The following is a 21,730-nucleotide window of genomic DNA, read 5'->3' as shown; positions in this document are numbered from 1 at the left end:
ATGAAATTAAAAGACACTTGCTCCTTGGAAGAAAAGCTATGACCAACCTAGACAGCATATTCAAAAGCAGAGACATTACTTTGCCAACAGAGGTCCATCTAGTCTAAGCTATGGTTTTTCCAGTAGTCCTGTACGGATGAGAGAGTTGGACTGTAAAGAAAGCTGAGCACCGAAGAATTGATGCTTTTGAACTGTGGTGTTGAAGAAGACTCTTGAGAGTCCCTTGGACTGCAAGGAGATCCAACCAGTCCATCCTAAAGGAAATCAGTCCTGAGTGTTCATTGGAAGGACTGATGCTGAAGCTGGAGCTACAATACTTTGGCCACCTGATGCAAAGAACTGACTCAGTGGAAAAGACCCTGATGCTGGGAAACATTGAAGGTGGGAGGAGAAAGGGATGACAGAGGATGAGATGGTTGGATGGCATCACCCATTCAATGGACATGAGTTTGAGTAAGCTCCAGGAGTTGGTGATGGACAGGGAGGCCTGGCGTGCTGCAGTCCATGGGGTCGCAAAGAGTTGGCATGACTGAGTGATTGAACTGAAGTTTTTAAAGCAGACCTCTGTGTGCCCTCAGCCAGGAAAGCTGCTCCACTTCCAACCCTTCTGTCCCAGCACCATCATTTCAACAGAGCCCACACTGGCTAATTACAGGTTGCTGGTGTTCGGATAAACTTGTTCTCACATATATAAACCTGTTGGTAGGAGTATTTAATTCCAGATAACCCGCAGAATGCATCATCCTAGAAGCTGATGAGGTTTTCGAGTGTTGGCTAAGACTGATATACAGATAAATGAAGGAGGAGTGGTGTGAACCCTTCACCTCATAGCCCGCTCAGCCTTTCTTCTCTGCCCACTTTCCCCTGATCCACTCAGTTTTCCTTCTTCTTCTTAATGACTGCCTGCTCACTGTCTCTTCTGAAAATTGCTCAGTGGTTTGGTATAGGTATATTGCTGATCTGCCTTGTGAACTCCTGCTTCACATAACCCTTTCCTTTTTAAAAGTTATTTTTGGCTGCAGTGGGTCTTTGTTGCTGTGCACAGGCTTCCTCTAGTTGTGGGGTGTGGGCTTCTCACTGTGGTGGGTTTTCTGGTTGCGGAGCGCGGCCATGTGGCCTCAGTAGTTGTGGCGCACAGGTTCAGTTACCCTGAACCATGTGGAATCCTCCCATACCAGAGATCAAACCCGTGTCCCTGCATTGACAGGCGGATTCTTAACCACCAGACCACCAGGGAAGTCCAGCCCTTTCTTTAGAAGGAGAGTATGTATGTTAAAAAGGTTAGTCTGCTTTGATGCATTTGTTCCTTCTGGCTTATAATAGATTTCCTCCCTGTTTCCAAAAGGTAGGTTGTTTCGTTTCCACAATAAATACATATTGATGTGAACTAAGATGTAATTAATTCTCCGTTGGCTCACTCCCACCCTCACCTACCCTCTGTATAGTAGCAGTTCTCAAGATTTAGTGTGGGGAGAATCACCTGGCCAGCTTGGTGAAGTGTGGGTTTCTGAAAAGATTCTGATTCAGTGGGTCAGCCTTGGGTGTCAGGAATCAGAGATAAACATCCCCTGGCCACTCTCAAAGGTGTGGTTGGGGAACCCCACTTAGAGAAGTGTTGCTCTATTATACAGTCCAATGGCTAGATGGTGTGAGCCGCACATGTAATTTAAAATTTCTAGTTGTCACATTAAAAAAAGTAAAAAGAAACAGTTGAAATGTTAATATATATTTTATTTAACCTAGAAAATCTAAACTATCATTTTAACATATAATCAATATAAAATTTATTAGGAAGATAGTTTACATTTTTTTTTTTGTACTGTCTTCAAAATCTGCTATATATGGGGTGAGAAGTGGGAGAGAGGTTCAAGAGGGAGGGGACATATACCTATGGCCGATTCATGTTGATGTATGGCAGAAACCAACACAATCTTGTAAAGCAATTATCCTCCAATTAAAAACAAATTAACTAGCAATTTAGAAAAATCTGGTATATATTTTACACTCAGCTCATCTCAAATTCAAATTCACCACATTTTAAGTGTTTAGTCGTCATACGTGGCTAGTAGCTGTTTGTTTAGATCTGGTCTCAGCCTATGGATAGTGATGCTAAGGTTTGAAATGCCTGGGAACCCTCACCTGGACCCTGGGTGAGCCCCTCATAGACATTTCCCCTTTTAGAACTAGTTTTGTGGCTGGACCAGCCCTTGTAGTTCTTATTAGGATTGCAAGACATCCTCAGCAACAACCCTTGGGGAGCTTTGAAAAAACGAGGTTTATGACTTACAGGTTCCACAGGGTACATGGCTTGCCCCAGCCACACAGTGAGGTTAGTATTGGTTTGATACATGTCTATGAGCCAATTTAATTTCAATTCAGAACTAATATTTGATCCTGCAGATAACTGGGTGTTTTAGAAAGAAATCATATGCATCTCCTACATCCTAGGAGTCTGGTTCAATCAGCCCAACTAGGATAAAGTGAAATCCACTTCTCTCTCCATCACATGGCTCCTGACCATTTGGCAAGACAGTATTTATGGTCTTCAGCTCAAAAGGCTTTGCTCCCCAAACTAAGCCTCAAAGTGTGAATGTCAGGAAGCAAAAGTTAACAACATCTGGTCATCATGGCAGGCTGTTCCCCCATCCTCCTGTGTCCACACTGTTTTAAACCACTCTGGAATGTTCCAAACATCCTCTCGATAATCCTCTCGTCTTCTTTCCTTCACTGCTCACTTCTCCAAACGAGAGGCAAAGTTCAGTAGAAAACAGCTGGAGGGCTGGGGAGACAGAAGGGGAAAGATGCACAGAAAGGGAAAAAAAGAACAAATCTTGTCCTGCCACCCCTGGGCCTCGAGTCCTAGGAAAAGTCAAGAGAAACAGGGGTGTCCTCTGTTGTCAGAATCAGTGTCCCCTCCTCTGGTGTGAACTGAGGCCAAAGGGCGCCCCCCTGACCCCCACCCCAGGCAGGAAGGAGTAGAAACAGAGGCAAGTCCGGTTACTCAGCAGACTCGAGGCCAGCAGCTGCCCTTGGTTTCAGAGGTGGCCTGTGCTGGGTGTGACCTGCCTGGGGAACCCTCTCAGCAGGTGCACTGATTCTTCTCCCTCGGGGCCGGGGCCATGAGGACTGGAGTGGACTCCAGCGGGAGGCTGCGCGGGGCGCCCTCCCCGTACAAGGGCAGGCTGTGGCGGGCCATCAGCTCCCTAGCCATCAGCACGAAGACCTCGTCGATGTTCTTGGACTCCTTGGCAGATGTCTCCAGAACAGCCAGGAGGCCGTATTTCTCAGCCAGGATGCAGGCATCCTCAAAGAGAACGTGGCGTTTTTCCCACAGGTCACACTTGTTCCCTGGGAGTGAGAGAGAAGCAGATATTCCGGGGAGTAACTTCCTCTGGTTTTTTAAAAGGTGGAATTAAAAAGAACATATTAGTTCAGCAGATGCCAAAGAAAGATAGGAGACAGAACATCCACCTAACCTAGGAAAGGAAGAAAGTGAAAGTGAAGTCTCTCAGTCCTCTCTGACTCTTTGTGACCCCAGGGACTGTAGCCTACCAGGTTCCTCCGTCCATGGGATTTTCCAGGCAAGAGTACTGGAGGGGGTTGCCATTTCCTTCTCCAGGGGATCTTCCCGACCCAGGAATTGAAACCCAATCTCCTGCATTTCAGGCAGGCGCTTTACCCTCAACCGTTACACTGAGGGAGTAAGAAGAGTTAAGAAGTTAGAGAAACAGAGCAAATGGGAAGCAGAAAAAGATGCAAAGCAGCAGTCTTCAGGGGGAGAGCAGGGCGTCTTATGAACGGTGTTCAGAAATTCGCGATGAGGTAGTACGCCGAGGGTTTAAACGGAGACTGAGGAGCTGGCCTCCCTGTGAACGGCTGGAGCTGAAGGAACACGACAGCTAACGCACAACCGTCTCTTTGACTTTTGTACAGTGGTGACGTGGCCTCGAGGGGCTGGGGTAAACTTTTGGGAGAGAAAGACTCCTTTGTGTGAAGAACCGTGGAGATGGAATGGGAACTGTGGTGGAAGGGCAGGGACACCTCTGTGAGGGAATGACACCGCTGACTATCCCAGATTAAGGCGAGGAGGCCACTGACAGAAAACAACAGCAAGACCCCTCGTGTCAGCCCTCGGGGTTGGATGCGTCACAAACCGGAACACCGGGGACACTTTGAGATCATCTCTGGGGGCGTTTCTGGAACCAGTTAAGAAGTGAGGGCAGAGACGGTTGTTACAACAGACACACGAGGGAGTAAATGACCAAGAAACAGTTGTGAGATTCCCAGAAATCCCCCCACATCTTGGCATCTGTTCCCCTCCTCTGCCCCACCTGTTTCTGCAGAGGAGGGGAAGGGGGGTGAAGGGCGGGGCCATATGGGCGGGACAAGGAGGGCGGGGTCATAGGGGGCGGGACAGGAGAGTGGGGCCTAAGGGGCGGGGCCAGCTAGGGAGGCGAGGGAGGTGCAGAAGGGAACTGGCCCAGGCAGGGTGGCTTTGCAGGGCAGCTTTCGAGGTTCTTCTGCTCCAAGATATTCCGGGAAGCCTGCGAATTTAAAGGATACAGCCCACCTTCCTGGGGAAACCTCCAGTGAGATTAGAACTGCGTGGTTCCCCTCGGTGAGATGCATGGGATTCGCACCTAAGCTTCATTCCCTGGAAACTGCCGTTGGTGGGGTTTCCTTCCCTGCCTGCTCAGCTCTGTCATTGGCCGGGGTGCGGGGGCGGGGGGGGGGGACCCTCGGGAGCCTCTCATTCAGCAGGGCAGGACAGTTTCCCTGGGTTGAGGTCTCAGCACTGTGCTAAGTGCTTTATGTGTTCCTTTATTTAATCCTTTCAATTCAACCATACCTTTGAAGCAGGTGCTAGCTTTATAGATGAGAAAGTCAAAATTCAGAGAAAGGGATGAACCCAAGTTCAGACAGGCAGGACAGAGAGGGAGATTTGAACCCAAATCTGTTTGACTGCAAAGTTCAGGCACTAGAGTGGATGAGACACTGCTTCAACCAGAGCTTCAGGGGACCCTGGGTGACTGTTAGCCTGACCAACTGCTGGAAAGTGTTTGGAAAGGAACTGACCCCATGGAGGCTCTAGTTCAAACCCTGCCTCACCCATCAGTAAGTACCTTGACCCAGTTACCTAGCACCATATTCAATCTCCAGAGGCTTCGATTTCCTCAGCTGGGAAACGAGGATGGTGGTCTCTGCTTCTTTGGATGGTTGTGAGGGTTAAATGAAGGGACTCAGCGGATTCAGAGTGGAGTTTAGTACATGTCACCTGTTATTACCTCTTCTTACCAACCCTCCTTGTTCCCACAGGTCGGGAGAAACTATCATGAAAGGTGTCAGAGACCTCGGCCAGTGTCCTCCCTGGTGCTTCGAAGAAGTGGTTATTGAGGAAGAAATCTAGGCCTTTTGGAGGTGGGTGGGGAAGGATCCGTGTTAATTTGTGTAAACACAGAATAAGTGCCTTTAGAAGTGTCCAATAGATCAGAAGTCAAATCAAAAAGTTTCTGGTTCCAAAGGGGACCTTTGGCTGAGAAGTAAAAAGAAGAGACATTCTTCCCCAAAGAGACAAGTGGTCCTCTGTGTGGAGGCCACCTGGCCTCACTAATCTCTCTTTCCTGGTTTCAGGCATGTGGGGAAAGACACCATCCCTCTGAAAAAAGGAGGGGACTAAATTTGAGGCACGTTTTCTTTGGCTGGCCGTGGATTAGGGGCTTCTGATCTGACGCAGCAGGAAGGGATGAGCCCTGTTGAGGCTCTTGGAGTGACTTTGATTAAGTTACAAGAAGCAGAATGCGTTACAAAGCAGCATTCTCCTCAAGGCTGTGCATACAACAGGGGCTAGTTGTTGTTGTTCTGTCAGTCAGTCATGTCAGACTCTCTGCGACCCCATGGACCACAGCACGCCAGGCTCCCCTGTCCTTCACTATCTCCCAGAGTTTACTCAAACTCACATCCATTGAGTCAATGATACCATCCAACCATCTCATCCTCTGTCATCCCCTTCTCCTCCTGCCCTCAATCTTTCCCAGCATCAGGGTCTTTTCCAGTGAGTTGGCTCTTTGCATCAGGTGGCCAAAGCTAGACTATGACTTAGAGCAGCAAAGACAGGGGAAGAGTGGTTCTAGAATAACAAGTCCTTTCTGGAGTCTGGATGATAATAATAAATGGACTGAGTGTGCCAGCGATGTGTCCCATCAGCGGAGGTCCAGGGTGAGCACCTTACCCCAGGTCCACCTGCCCAGAGGCTGGCCAGCAACCTGGCCTGGCTTTGACGTGAAAAGAGGGAATGGGACAATGGGGTTTCCTTTCTGAGGAATGTGAGCTAGAGGGTATGAGAGAATGAGGGATTTTGTGGCAGGAGCAGGCTGGAGATGATGCCTGGAGGAACCCAAGAGGGAGGGCTCAGGGTGAGAGAGAGTGGCCAGCCCACACCCCACCCCACATGTAAGAAGCAGCTCTGAGAGAGGAGATAGATGCACAATAGTGGAGGAAGCTTGCCAGGTGGCTCAGTGGTAAAGAATCCCCCTGCCAAGACAGAAGACATGGGTTCGATCCCTGGGTTGGGAAGATCCCTTGGAGTAGGAAATGGCAACGCGCTCCAGTATTCTTGCCTGAAGAATTCCATGGACAGAGGAGCCTGGTGGCCTACAGTCCATGGGGTTGCAAAGAGCACAGACAGTGGAGGAGCCTGGTTCATCGATCCCAGCCTGAGAGGAGGGTGGCCTGGCTCCATTGTGGCTCCTCCTCTCGGTGAGTTTGGTTGCTGACTTTTCCTAGGTCCCAGGGACTTGTACCCTCACCATAAGCCCCCCCTCAATTATTTAAGGGACATTGATGAGTGTGTTCCCTCAAACATACTTCTAGAAGGAAATCCCACCCTTTATGACACACTTACTATGTGCCAGGCACTGTCAAGCAATGCATACACTTTTTCTCACTAAATCTTTACAACCCCAGTGAATATTGATCAAATGTTATAGATGAGGAAGCTAAGGTTCAGAGGGTAACTTAGCACAGAGCTAGGATATGCTTATCAATGGGTAGCTCTTTCTTAGTCCCACAGCAGCTGTCTAGACCTTTGCTCTGCAGACTTTAATTTGCACAAGAATCTCTCTAGGATCAATTCATCCAGTAAATCTGGGGTAAGGCCTGAGATGGGGCATTTGTAACAAATGTGATGCGGATGCTATAGATTTTTAGGGAAGTGGAAATACACTCTGTGATATCTTCATGATGAATACTTGTCATCATATACTTATCCAAATCCATAGAAAGCACAACACCAAGAATGATTCATAATTTAAACTATGGACTTTAGATGATTATGATGTGTCCATGTAGGGTCATTCTTTGTAACAAATGTACCACATTGTTAGGGGACATTGACATGGGAGGGGCTATGCATGTGTGGGGACTTCCCTGGTAGCTCAGCTGGTAAAGAATCCTCCTGCAATGCAGGAGACCCTGGTTCAATTCCTGGGTCGAGAAGATCCCCTGGAGAAGGGATAGGCTACCCATTCCAGTATTCATGGGGCTTCCTGGTGGCTCTGATGGTAAAGAATCTGCCTGCACTGCAGGAGACCTGGGTTCAATCCCTGGGTTGGGAAGATCCCCTGGAGGAGAGCATGGGAACCCACTCCAATATTCTTACCTGGAGAATCCCCATGGACAGAGGAGCCTGGTGGACTACAGTCTGTGGGGTCACAAAGAATCAAGAGTCGGACACGACTGAGTGACTAGCACAGCACATGCATGTGTGGGTACAGGGGACATGTGGGAAATCTCTGTATCTTCCTCTCAGTTTTGCTAAGAACTTTAAACTGTTCTGAAAAAATAAGTCTTAATACAACAAACAAAAACCTGGTGATGCTGCTGCTGCTGGTCTGCAGGCCACACTTTGAGTAGTGAAAACTAAACCAGGTTGCCAAAATGAACGAGCCACCTGGTAGACAGTAGTGTCCTCAGGAGGGGTGGTGCGCTGCTTGCAAAGCTAATGCTGTAGGGAACTGACAGTATGTTGTGCTCCATCACGTCCGACTTGTTGCAACCCCATGGACTGTAGCCCACCAGGCTCCCCTGTCCATGGGATTTCCCAGGCAAAAATACTGGAGTGGGTTGCCATTTCCTACACCAGGGGATCTTCTTGACTTAGGGATTGAACTCACATGTCTTGCATCTCCTGCACTGGTAGGCAGACTCTTCACCACTGCACCGCCTGGGAAGTTACCCATTTGCGAATATACAGTGGGACTGCACCTATTCCAAGCTGCGAGTTCACTTAGTGTAGTTGAAGTTGATGTTAATTTTGATGTGAACTTGTTTTTAAGATTTGTTTAGGATCTTCGCAAGTGTGAGAAGTCATTCAAGAGTGTTGTCAGTCATAGTCATCTGAGTGGCTCAAGGGATTAAGAGCCATCTGAAGCTATGAAACTCACACTACAGAGTATTTGCTGTGTAGTCTGCAAATATGTGTGTTGAATCAGCCAGGGTGCACCTTCATCTATATGTCTCGGGTTTTTGCAATGAGAAACTCTAGGGTGGGGTCTTGGAGTCTATATTCTTTTTTTTTTTTTTAGGCCTCGAAGTGCAACACGTGCCATGTAGTTCCCCACCCAGGGATTCAATGAGTGTGCCCTGCATTAAGAGTGCAGAGTCTCAACCACTGGACTGCCAAGGAATCTGTATTCTTAACAAATTCGCGCCACCCCCACTATCATGCTCAAGCGAACCTGATTGGAATTTCTGGCCCAGATGTTTTCTGAGGTCCTAGCCTCCACGTGTGCTGTTATGACTTCCTGTTCCACTGTCATTGGAAACCCGGAAAAAGCTGAGCATGGGGCGTAAAGGAAAGAGAAATGCCTTGAAATCCACATACCAATCAGCATGATGACCAAGTTCGCTGCTCCGTATTTCTCTATCTCGTGAATCCAGTGAGGAACAGACTCGAACGTGGACCGCCGGGTGAGGTCGTAGGCGATGATGGCCGCGTGGGCGCTGCGGTAGTAGCTCTGGGTGATGGTCCGGAAACGTTCCTGGCCGGCGGTGTCCCACACCTGCATCTGCAGAAGGTCGGGCAAGGGGGTCTGCATGAGGAGTTCCCGTGTCTGATGCTCACCTAAGTTGTTTCCTGTGTCTCACTTCTAGAGATCCAGACTCACGAGGTCTGGGGTGGGGCCCAAGAGTCTGCTTTTTTCAGAGGCTCCCCAGTGTCATCTGGATGTACTTTCAGGTTGGGAGTCATCACCTAAGGGACCCTTCAGCCTGAGAGGTGGATCCAGGGTACTAGGATGTGGTGTTCTTTGCCTTTCCAGCACACTCATCTCCTTGTCTAGATTTTGGATTATTTTTTGACCCTGGTAAAGGTGAGGGCACTGGCTAAACTGCTTTGATTTTGAAGGACCACTCAGTCATCTATGTTTAGAAGTGTGCCCATAATTATTGTTTAGTCGTGTACAACTCTGTGACCCCACGGACTGTAGCCCGACAGCTCCTCTGTCTATGGGATTTCCCAGGCAAGGATACTGGAGTGGGTTGCCATTTCCTCCTCTAGAGAATCTTCCTGACCCAAGAATCAAACCCAGGTTTCTTGCATCTCCTACATTGGCAGGCAGATTCTTTACCACTGAGCCACCAGGGAAGCCCTTGTCCTCATACTACTACCTTCCAAATGAACAACCCAGGCAGTGGTACAAATTTATATTCCCTCCAAAAGTGTTTGAAGGTACTTATTTTTTCTTTTAGGTTTAAAAAATTTTTTTAAATTTAATTAATTTATTTATTTTTGGCCACGTTGGGTCTTCACTGCTGCGCAGGTTTCCTCTAGTTGTGACGAGTGGGGGCTATGCTCTAGTTGCCGTGTGCGGGTTTCTCCTTGAGGTGGCTTCTCTTGTTCCAAAGCACGGGCTCTAGGGCACTTGGGCTTCGATAGTTGTGGTTTCCGGGCTCTAGAGCACAGGCTCAATAATTGTGGCACACAGGCTTTGTTGCTCTGGGGCATATGGGATCCTCCGAGACCAGGGATCGAACCCATGTCTCCTGCATTGGCAGGCAGATTCCCACTGTGCCACCAGGGGAGCCCCAGTACCTGTTTTTTTTTTTTCATACTCTCACATTATTTATAAAGTTTATTTTTTAAAGAAAGTTTTCAAAGATACACACAACTAGAGAGAATAAAACATTGAACCCTCGCATAACCATATAATTATCAAGATTTTCCCACTCTTGCTTCATGGAGCCTTTTCTGTTGATTTATTTGAAATATTATTTTGAAGAGAATCCCAGACTTTGTGTCATTTCATGCCTACTTACTGGAGAAGGCAATGGCACCCCACTCCAGTATTCTTGTCTGGAAAATCCCATGGACGGAGGAGCCTGGAAGGCTGCAGTCCATGGGGTTGCTGACGGTCGGACACGACTGAGCGACTTCACTTTCACTTTTCACTTTTCACTTTCATGCATTGGAGAAGGAAATGGCAACCCACTCCAGTGTTCTTGCCTGGAGAATCCCAGGGATGGCGGAGCCTGGTGGCCTGCTGTCTATGGGATCACACAGAGTCGGACACGACTGAAGCGATTTAGCAATGCCTACTTACATACTTCCTTAATAAATGGACGTTGTCTTTCATAACCATAACACCATTATCACTGCTAATAAACTTTTCAATAACTCCTTAGTATGATCTAATATTCAGACCAGATTAAATTTTCCTAAATGGTTCCAAAATATCTTTCTACTATTGTGTTTAATAAGGATCCCAAGCAAAACCCATTTATTACATCATCACCAACACTTTTTGATCCTTTTTTTTTTTTCTTTTTGATCCTTTTTAATCAAATGGGTAAAAGGTATCTCAGTGTTAATTTCGTTGCTTTAATTATAAGACACAGAGGGTACCTTTACTTCTTTGCATAAATGTATGAGCCAGTTTGCATAAAAATTATGAAGTAGTAGTTTTGTCATATCTGTGAATTGCCCACTTATTGTGTTTAGTTGTTGGTCTTTTCTTTGATATTTATCAGAGCTTTGCTGCGTGGCATGCAGGATCCTAGTTCCATGACCAGGGACTGAGCCCATGCCCCCTACAGGGGAAGCATGGAGTCCTAACCACTGGACTGCCAGGGAATTCCCTTATCAGAGTTCTTTTCATGTCAAAGAAATTAGCCTTCTGTGAGTTCCATATTTGCAAATGTTTCTTTCTGGTTTGTCATTCAGCTTTTGACTTTGTTCATGGTATTTTTGAGTGTGTAGAAGTTTGACCTTTATATGATTATATAGAAGAATATAAATTTGACCTTTAGATATAAGCGTTAGATGGAGCAATATTTTCCTTTATGGCTTGTGGGCTCTTGTCTTAATTTTAAGCCTGATTTTCCCCTTCCTCAGTGAGAAAAGTAAATACTCCCATGTGTTTTTTTTTCTGGTATTTTTATGATTTCATATTTTATATTTACATCTTTTATTCCTCAGGCCTGTGTTTCTGAGTCAGAGTCTGTGGGTAAAAGAGGCGGTCCCACCCCTGCGCCCCTCTGACCTTCACTTTCTTGCCGTCAATCTCCAGGGCACGCACAGTGAAGTCGACCCCGATCGTGTTCTGCTGTGCCTCCATGTAGACCCCGGACTTGAAATGCTGCACAACACACGTCTTGCCCACGTTGGAATCCCCGATGAGGATAATCTTGAACAAATAGTCAAAGTTCTCATCTGCTGCCCTGGCTGAGCTGGAGAATTGCATGGCTCTTGCCACCTAGGATCAAGGAAGAAAAGAAGGAATTTAGCCTATCTTTAGTGAACAGCTACTGGCAGCCACGAACTATTCTTGGCACTCAGGATTCAGGACGGCACAAGACAGAGGAAGGTCACTGCTTTCCTGGCACAGACATCCTTGTGGGAGGAGAAGGACATTAACTACTGGTCAGGTAAGAGGGAGCTGCCCCCACAAACCCCACCTGTCCTAGGTGAGTTGATAGTACTTTAGGAGTGGCCTTGGAATGAAGGGGTTCTACGGTCTGGGCCCACTCTCAGATGGTAGCATTGACTGGACTTCGCTGGTGGTCCGGTGGTTAAGACTCCGAGCTTTCAGTGCTTCCACTGCAGGGGGCGAGGGTTTGATCCCTGGTCTGGGAACTAAGATCCCACACACCTTGTGGCCTGGCTCGGCAGGGGTGTTTTACCTGCCACTTATCAGGTGGACTGACCGGTTCCTAAAGGAAATCGATTCTGAATATTCATTGGAAAGACCGATGCTGAAGCTCCAATACTTTGGCCACCTGATATGAAGAGCCGACTCACTGGAAAAGACCCTGATGCTGGGAAAGATTGAGGGCAGGAGAAGGGGGTGACAGGATGAAATGGCTGGATGGCATCACTGACTCAATGGACATGAATTTGAGCAAACTCTGGGAGATAGTGAAGGACACTGCAGACCCATGCTGCAGTCCATGGGGTCGCAAAGAGTTGGACACGACTGAGCAACTGAACAGCATCAGTTGCGGAAGGCGGGCCTGGCTCTCAGCCTGTCTCCATGTCACACGGGAGGAAGACAAACTACTGGAAGTCTGAATGTCCAGGCAACCAGCAACAAACGCCAAGGATGCTTGACAGAGAAGTCAGTTTCAGAAAGGCTTTTCTTGTCTGGGAAACTATGATTTTGAGACTACTCAAAATGAAAAGTGTGGGGAATTCCCTGGTGGTCCAGTGGTCAGGACTTTGCACTTTCACTGCCCAGGCCTTGGGTTCCATCCTTGTTCTGGGAACCAGAATCCCACAGGCTGTGCAGCGTAGCCAAACAAAACAAAAGAAACAAACAAATGAAAAGCCCAGTGGTTCGAATGTTTGTGCTGTATTCTGCCACAGGCTGGAAAAAAAGTTTCTTATGACAGTGTCTCCCTAACTGACTATCAGAATTTCCTGGGAAGGTAATTAAATAATTAAATATACAGGGACCTCCCTGTGGCTCAGTGGTAAAGAATCTGCCTGCCAATGCAGGAGACACAGGTTTGATCCCTGGTCCTGGAGGATCCCACATACCTCGAGCAACTAAGCTCACGTGCTGTAACTACTGAAGCCCGTGTGTCTGGAGCCTGTCCACCACCGCAAGGAAACACAGGAGAAACCACCGCAAGGAAAACCCCGAGCATTGCAGCTAGAGAATAGCCCCTGCTTACTGCAACTAAAGAAGGCCTGCATGCAGTAACGAAGATCCAGCACAGCCAAAAATAAATAAATAATAAAAGAATTTTAAAAATATATGTATATAAGATCCGTCTAGTCAAGGCTATGGTTTTTCCAGTGGTCATGTATGGATGTGAGAGTTGGACTGTGAAGAAAGCTGAGCGCCGAAGAATTGATGCTTTTGAACTGTGGTGTTGGAGAAGACTCTTGAGAGTCCCTTGGACTGCAAGGAGATCCAACCAGTCCATTCTGAAGGAGATCAGCCCTTCGATTTCTTTGGAAGGAATGATGCTGAAGCTGAAACTCCAGTACTTTGGCCACCTCATGCAAAGAGTTGACTCATTGGAAAAGACTCTGATGCTGGGAGGGATTGGGGGCAGGAGGAGAAGGGGACGACGGAGGATGAGATGGCTGGATGGCATCGCTGACTCGATGGACGTGAGTTTGAGTGAACTCCGGGAGTTGGTGATGGACAGGGAGGCCTGGTGTGCTGCGATTCATGGGGTTGCAAAGAGTTGGACATGACTGAGCGACTGAACTGAACTGAACTGATATATACATATATATTCCGGAGCCCATCTCAGATCTGCTAAATAGATGTAAAAACATGCACACACACTCCCAGGTGATTTTGATAAGCAGCCAGGTTTGGGAAGCATCAACCAGTATGGTCAACCACCTGAAACTTTATTCTTGCCCTCAGCATCTCTGCTTAAACATCCATCCACACTTCAATATCTCAGATCACAAGGAGCTCACTACCTCCTGACAAAAATCAATTTTGTGTGCACAGCTCTTATGTAGGGTTGAAATCTATGTCCTTGAGGTTTCTAACCGTGGACCCTCATGCTACGCCAGGATTCTTACTCCACATGACAGCCCAGCAGACATTTGGAGCAGCAAGCAGGTCCCCTTGAAGCAGATATCCCAGACCCTTTGACTGTTCTTCAGTTGTGTTGCGTCTCCTCATCAAATGTCTCATAAGAATACATGAAAGCTTATCTGTTTGATAACTAAATTTGATGTGCTGCAAATTGTCCCTGTCTATGACACCCTTCCTCATTTCTCCCTGGAGAATTCTTGCCTGGAGAATCCCAGGGATGGGGGAACCTGGTGGGCTGCCGTCTATGGGGTTACACAGAGTCGGACACGACTGAAGCGACTTAGCAGCAGCAGCAGCATGACATCCTTCCTCATTTCTCCCAGTTTTATTTTCTGGTCTTCTCAAAAGTCATAGAACATGACAAGTCTGTATCATCACACAAATTAAAATCTATACTTAAAAACCCTAAGCTTTAAATGAATGAAGGAGGTTCCCTGAAGCTACTGTGGCTGCCTGATCCAGCAAAAAAGAGAAACAGCCAAACCACTTTTTCCCCCTCTGGCTTTTCAAATAAAGAAAGCCATTCTACTTCCGGTGTCTAACCACTGTCATGTGAGCTGAAATCTGACTTCTCCCCTGACCTCGGCCGCCTCCCCCAGTAAGTCCTCAGGCTTTCTGCACAAGCCCCCTTCACACGCCCTGCAAGGAGAGAAGAGCCACGTCCACCCCCTGCAAAACCCTCCACCCCGCAACATCCACCTGTTGCTCACCTGTTGCTCACGTCTGCCAGCAGGTGTTTGCTCTTTCTCCTGCTTTTCCTTTTGGCCCTCCGTGCCCCTTCTTCCTCCTGCCTCGAGGTGCGGTGGGAACTGTAGTTCTCTCCCCAGGTGTCAGGTTTAGTGGCTCGAGAAACCGAAAGGAAAGTGTAAACCTTCCCTCCGTCTCCCCCTCCCCCGCCATCCGGAGGAGCTGCCACTGGGTACAAAGCGTGGGGTGAGGTCCTGGCCACACCCGCCATGCTAAGTCAACTTTCCTCTGAGCGTGGAGCATCCCATGTCATCCATCACAGCCCGAACAAAAAGGACTAGCCAGCTGTATCAGCCAACACCTACTGAGCCGCCCTGTTTCTTTTTCCTGCTCGCCTTCTCTTGGGCGGCCCCAGCCCCCATTTTTCCTGGTGTCCCCTGTTTGCCTGGGGTGGGGCTGGCTAGTTGAAGGACAACAAGTTAAAGGGGACTACAGACCTGGGTTTTGAGTCATTTAATTGTTTTGTGGGCTTGAATAACCTTTGCTGAGGCGTCACTGAGCGAAAGGAGGTGATCCAAAGAGAAGACTGAAAAACTAAATTGGGAAGATCCCCTGGAGAAGGAGATGGCAACCCACTTGGAAAATCCCATGGACAGAGGAGCCAGGCTAGCTACAGTCCATAGGTCGAAAGAGTCAGACACGACTTAGCGCTATCTTTTATTTCTTTCAAAGCTGAAAAAAAAAGTTTCCTTCCCCCCTCAAAATCTACCCCAAAACAAAGGTTAATTTCTAAGAAGACCTGGCATCTGTCAGTCCCCGATGGTGGCCATGGAAGCATCGAGCTGAACTGAATTTTCCTTTTTGACTTTCCCCTCACAGAGTCTGGAACAGTCTCTGCTTCTCCTAGCCTGGGGACTAGCTCGTCTCCACTACGTAGAATGTGCCGAGTAGGCAGTTAAGCCACAAGCACCACATGCAAAACAAAACATCTGGATTGATAAAACACGAAACTGGTATAGTGTTTTCAAACTGTGGGCTGAGACTCATTATGAGTCATGAAGTCAACTTCAGTGGGTCGTAACCAGCATTTTTACAGAAGACATGAAGAAAGCAATTCAGAATGCATTCCTGTTTTCATGAACTGTTTGTGTCAGTTGCTAACAGGGAGGTGTGTGCTGGGGGTGATGTAAGATGCGCTTCTTACTGCGTGTAGAGGCCTGGCACCGAAAGAGAGGACAGTTGATGCACTACACAGCATTTCTTTAGAAAAACTGTAAATTATGATTTATCTTATCCAAAGTTCCATTTACACATCACTTGCAGGAACCTCTCTTTTTTTAAATTTAAACAAAAATTTTTGATTAGCGTATAATTGCTTTACCAACTTGTGTTAGTTTCTGCTGTACAACAACAACGTGAATCAGTTATATGTATTCTTATATCCCCAGGAGGGCTACCCAGGTAGCACAGTGGTAAAGAATCTGCCTGCCAATGCAGGAGACACAGCAGGCTCGGATTTGATCCCTGGATTGGGAAGATCCCCTGGAGGAGGAAATGGCAACACACTCCAGTATTCTTGCCTGAAAAAATCCCATGGACAGAGGAGCCTAGAAGGCTATGGTCCGTGGGGTCACAAAGAGTCAGACACGACTGAGCCAGTGAGCACACACGTATCCCCAGGAACCTCTCAGGGAGGATAAACCCAATGTTGGCAGGTAGAGCAAGAAAACAAACAACAACAAAAAACACTGCCAAATACTGCTGCTGCAGATCGTGTTTTGAAAGCCATGGTCATGTATATGGGGCTTAAAAATGAAGTATAAGTCAAGATCCATGGCAAACGTATGGGTAGGGGCAGGAAATAGAACCCATGAGACGTGTCAATGAGGTTAGGTGTACAAATGTTTTCTTCTTCTCATATTGATTACCGATAAGGGAAAACAGCAACAACCAAAACCAGCTGACTCAGACTTCCCACTTGGGAAGGTGTCTAGAAGTAGAAATCAAATGGTAAAATGCCTGGATGGTTATGAACATAAGGAGAAATGCTGCTTTTCCCTACCCCAACCCTGTTCACCAATGTTGAGTGTAAGTGCAAAGAGCTGAGCTTGGGCTATGGGGGAGATGCATTCTTGACATGTGTGGTGGTGATACAGTTTACATACTTATTTTATACACACACACATATATATGTATGCATGGTAAGTCGCTTCAGTTGTGTCCAACTCTTTTGTGATCCTTTGGAATGTAGTCCAACAGAATCCTCTGTCCATGAGGATTCTCCGGGCCAGAATACTGGTGTGGGAGACTTCCCTGGTGGTCCAGTGGTTAAGACTCCATGCTCCCAATGCAGGGGATCCAGGTTTGATCCCTGGTCAGGGAACTAGATCCCACATGCCACAACTAAGACCTGGTGCAGCCAAATAAATAAATATGTTTTAAAAAAGGGTTTCCAGATCTATTAAAAAAAAAAAAAGAATACTGGAGTGGGTTGCCGTGCCCTCTTACAGGGAACCTTCCCAACCCACGGATCAAACCCACATCTCTTGCATCTCCTGCATTGGCAGGTGGGTTCTTTACCACTAGCGCCACCTTAAGCCCCATATATGTGTATACACACACATATATTTCACAATGTATACATTTTACCATTTTAACTATTTTTAAGTGTGTTGTCCAATGGTATTAAATATAGTCACATTGTTGTGCAGCCATTACCACCATCCATCTCCAGAACGTTTTCATATCTCCAACTGAAACTATATCCGTTAAACAACTCCTTACTCCCTCCCCCCAGCCCTTGGTAACCACTATTCTACTTTCTGTCTCACTGGATGTGATTACCCTAGGTATTTCACACAAGTGGAATCACACAGTATCTGTCCTTTTGTATGTGGCTTATTTCACTTAGCATAATGTTCCCAGGGCTCATCCACGTTGTAACATGTGTCACAGTTTCTTTCGTTTTCAAGGTTGAATAATCATCCAAAATTTGTTTTTTACAGTATATGTGAAACATCTGATGGATTTATTGTTGCTCACCATGGCATCACATGGTATCATAGAGCCACACCCTCTGGGGACTGTGGAGCAAACTACCCCTAGCATTGTGTAAGTTCAGTTAAGTTCAGTTCAGTCTCTCAGTCATGTCTGACTCTTTGTGATCCCATGAATCGCAGCATGCCAGGCCTCCCTGTCCATCACCAACTCCCGGAATTCACTCAAATTCATGTCCATCGAGTTGGTGATGCCATCCAGCCATCTCATCCTCTGTTGTTCCCTTTTCCTCCTGCCCCGAGTCCCTCCCAGCATCAGAGTCTTTTCCAATGAGTCAACTCTTCGCATGAAGTGGCCAAAGTATTGTGTAAGGCAGTTACAAATGAAAAATAAGAGACAATTCTCCTTGTGGAAAATAAGGAAAGAGGACCTCCTCCTTTTTCTTTCAAAATTTCATTCTTTGTCCTTTTCAAATATACATGAAAATGAAAGTCACTCAGTCCTGTCTGACTCTTTGCAGCCCCATGGACTGTAGCTTTCCAGCCTCCTCTGTCCATGGAATTCTCCAGGCCAGACTACTGGAGTGGGTTGCTGTTCCCTTCTCCAGGGGATCTTCCCAACCCAGCGATTGAACCCAGGTCAGTCAAATGTATGTACATCTGTATAATGGCTAAACAATCTCTGCCAGCCTCACAACTCTGGAAAGTTTCCTCCAGGACCTGGCAGCCATCTTTTGAAATACAAATATCCAGGAAGATATCACCCCCAACTCCCAGTTCTTATGGGAGGAACTAAGTTCCTAAGTTTTCCATGCGAGCCTTGCTCCAGTTTGCAAAACCATATCCTGTCCTAAAGGTGCGACAAATTTGTTTCTTCTCTGGATAGACCAGTACAGATGGTCTTCCCAATGACTGTGATGAAGCTGGAAGAACCATGTGTGACATAAGGTCCTGTTGAGTCCTCTTGAAACCATGTAACTCAGATTGTGACTTGAACCCATGGTTTTTTAACTCAAAAAACTAAAATCATGGCATCCAGTCCCATCACTTCATGGAAAATAGATGGGGGGAAAGTGGAGACAGTGGAAGATTTTATTTTCTTGGGTTCCAAAATCACTGTGGATGGTGACTGCAGTCATGAAGCTAAAAGATGCTTGCTCCCTGAAAGAAAAGTTATGACAAGCCTAAACAGTGTATTAAAAAGCAGAGACATCACTTTGCTGACAAAGGTCCGTCTAGTCAAAGTTATGGTTTTTCTAGAAGTCATGTATGAATGTAAGAGTTAGACCATAAAGAAGGCTGAATGATGAAGAATCGATGCTTTTGAATTGTGAGTCCCTTGGACAGCAAGCAGTCATGTACGGATGTGAGAGTTGGACCATGAATAAAGCTGAGCACTGAAGAATTGATTCTTTTGAACTGTGGTGTTGGAGAAGACTCTTGAGAGTCTCTTGGACTGCAAGGAGATCAAACCAGGAAATCAACCTGACTATTCATTGGAAGGACTGATGCAGGAGCTGAAGCTCCAATACTTTAGCCAACTGATGTGAAGAACTGACTCACTGGAAAAGACCCTGATGCTGGGAAAGATTGAAGGCAGGAGGCGAAGGGGACGACAGAGGATGAGATGGTTGGATGGCATCACCGACTGGATGGACATGAGTTTGAGTAAGCTCCAGGAGTTGGTGATGGACAGGAAAACCTGGCATGCTGCAGTCCATGGGCTCGCAAAAAGGTGGACACGACTGAGTGACTGACTGAACTGGAGAGCAAGGAGATCAAGCCAGTCAATCCTAAAGGAAATCAACCCTGAATATTCACTGGAAGGACTGATGCTGAAGCTGAAGCGCCATTACTTTGGCCACCTGATGTGAAGAGCCGACTCATTGGGAAAGTCGCTGATGCTGGGAAAGTTGAGGGAAGGAGGCTGACAGAAAATGAGATGGTTGAATGGCTTTACTGACTCTGGACATGAGTTAACCGTGGCATGTTGCAGTTTATGGGGTTGCGAAGAGTCGGACATGACAGCAACTGAGCAACAGCAGCAACAACAACACATGCCTGGTCTCAGGACTTAATAAAGGTCAGGTTCTTGATGTCTCATTGCAGAAAGAATTTAGTGAGAGACAAAGTAATAGGTAAGGAGAGGATTTATTTAGACAGAAACACTCCACAGAGTGTGGGCCATTTTAGAAGGTGAGAGGCCCTGAAATATTGTGTGGTTAGTTTTTAACGGGCTGAGTAATTTCAAAGGATAATGAGTGGGAGGATTATTCCAGCTGCTTCAGGGGAATGGGCAGGGATATCCATGAATTGGACTACTACTCACCTTTTGGTCTCTAAGGTTGAACTTAGAACTGTCGTGGTGACTGTGCGTGTCATCATTTAGTGTGCTGATGTGTTACTGAGGCTCAAAGTCTGTTGCTGTAGTTTAGTCACTAAGTTGTGTCCATGTCTGCCTTTTTGCAGCCTCATGGATTTCAGTTTGCCAGGCTCCCTGTCCTTCACGGTCTCCTGGAGTTTGCTCAAACTCAGGGCGCCTGTGTGTGTGTGTATGTGTGTGAGTCTGTCATTTAGCATGCTGATGTGTTACAATGAGCATATACTGAGGCACAAGGTCTAATGGAAGCCAACTCCTCTGCTATCTTGAACCTATTTGGTTCTAATCAGTTCATGTCATGTCCTTGGGCTATGTCACTCTTTTGAAGGATGTGCCCTACCCCCTTCCCTCCTGTTTCACTCTCACTTGAGGACTAGTACGGTGAGGGTAGAGTCTGCTTGGCTATGTAAAGGAAGGTTCCTTTCTGCCTTTGCAACCTCTTAGCATCGCAGAAGTCACATCTGTGCATCACAGTCTGATTCAAAGCTTATTCAATAATAAAATTTTTCTTAATCTGCTCTTTGTGGAATGGTTTTCTGAGTTGGAAGACTTGGGGGAAAAAAAAATTCCCTCACTGTTGAAAGAGAGCCCAGGAGGGCAGAACACCCTTTTTTGATGTTGTGTGTTGTAAGGCCTTTAATTTTTGCTTAAGTCTCAGTCCTGACTATTCATTGGAAGGACTGATGCTGGAGCTGAAGCTCCAATACTTTGGCCACCTGATGTGAAGAACTGACTCATTGAAAAAAAACCCTGATGCTGGGAAACACTGAAGGTGGGAGAAGGGGACGACAGAGGATGAGGTGGTTGGATGGCTTCACCGACTCGATGGACATGCGTTTGCGTAAGCTCCAGGAGGTGGTGATGGACAGGGAGGCCTGGCGTGCTGCAGTCCATGGGGTTGCAAAGCTTCGGACAGGACTGAGCGACTGAACTGACTGCCAGGATCTTAACATTTTCATTTATTGTTTGAGTGACTGGGGATGCAATGTACAACAGTGAATGATACCAACAGACTATTAGCCCTGTCTTTATCAGCAACTGCATTTAAAAAATATTTAAAAAATCTAAATCTTATGCTCTCATGGCAGGTCAGTGGCACAGAGTGTGAGTCTCAAAACAAAACACAGAATAAAGTTTTTTTTGAAAAAAGATGATCTATATATTATTTCTTCGCAGATTGTAACTTCTCTCTCCGTCCCTGCCTCTTTTTCTGAGAGTCCTGGCCGATGACCGTCCGTCCGCCCCCACTCAGACCCGCCCGGTTCACCCAGGCCTTGCATGGCGGCCGGAAGTTAACTTTCTCCGCTCCTCTCTCTGTTCCCTCCCCTGCGGCCCGCAGGTAAAGAGGCGCGGTCGGACTACAACTCCCAGCATGCCGCGGGCACCCGCGCGTCACGTGAGCGCCCGGAAACCCTGGCCGCCGCGGCCCGGGTGAGGTGGCGGCGGGAGTGGCGGGGTTGCGGGCGAGGTTGAGCAAGCGGAGCGAGCAGAGCGGCCAGCTGGGAACGTGACGACTACTGCGGGTCTCGGGCGAGCGGCGGTGCGTAGGGCCCACGTCCAGAAAGGCGGGAACCTGGCGTGGGGCAGGGGTGGGGGCGCCGCAGGCG

At 47.2% G+C, this 21,730-nt stretch overlaps 2 protein-coding genes across 2 annotated transcripts in view; one reads left to right on the top strand and one right to left on the bottom strand.

The window, feature by feature from the left end:
- Positions 1–1,713: 1,713 nt before the first annotated feature.
- On the bottom strand, positions 1,714–15,349 carry RAB19 (RAB19, member RAS oncogene family). Its single transcript, XM_010854949.1, has 4 exons — positions 14,771–15,349; positions 11,538–11,750; positions 8,882–9,065; positions 1,714–3,348 (listed from the first exon to the last, which is right to left on the bottom strand). The coding sequence occupies exons 2-4, from the start codon at positions 11,736–11,738 to the stop codon at positions 3,080–3,082; spliced, it is 654 nt and encodes a 217-aa protein (XP_010853251.1). The 5' UTR covers positions 11,739–11,750; positions 14,771–15,349; the 3' UTR covers positions 1,714–3,079.
- Positions 15,350–21,534: 6,185 nt separating this feature from the next.
- Positions 21,535–21,730, top strand: part of SLC37A3 (solute carrier family 37, member 3) — a 47,626-nt gene continuing 47,430 nt past the window's right edge. The window contains exon 1 of the mRNA XM_010854947.1: positions 21,535–21,663. The gene's annotated coding sequence lies outside the window, so the exon portion shown is untranslated. The remainder of the gene's footprint in view (positions 21,664–21,730) is intronic.

Source organism: Bison bison, unplaced genomic scaffold (assembly GCF_000754665.1).
Source record: "Bison bison bison isolate TAMUID 2011002044 unplaced genomic scaffold, Bison_UMD1.0 scf7180017864352, whole genome shotgun sequence".
NCBI classification, from domain to species: domain Eukaryota; kingdom Metazoa; phylum Chordata; class Mammalia; order Artiodactyla; family Bovidae; genus Bison; species Bison bison.
Note: the sequence above shows the minus strand (reverse complement) of the source record. Positions and strands in the feature narration are given on the sequence as shown.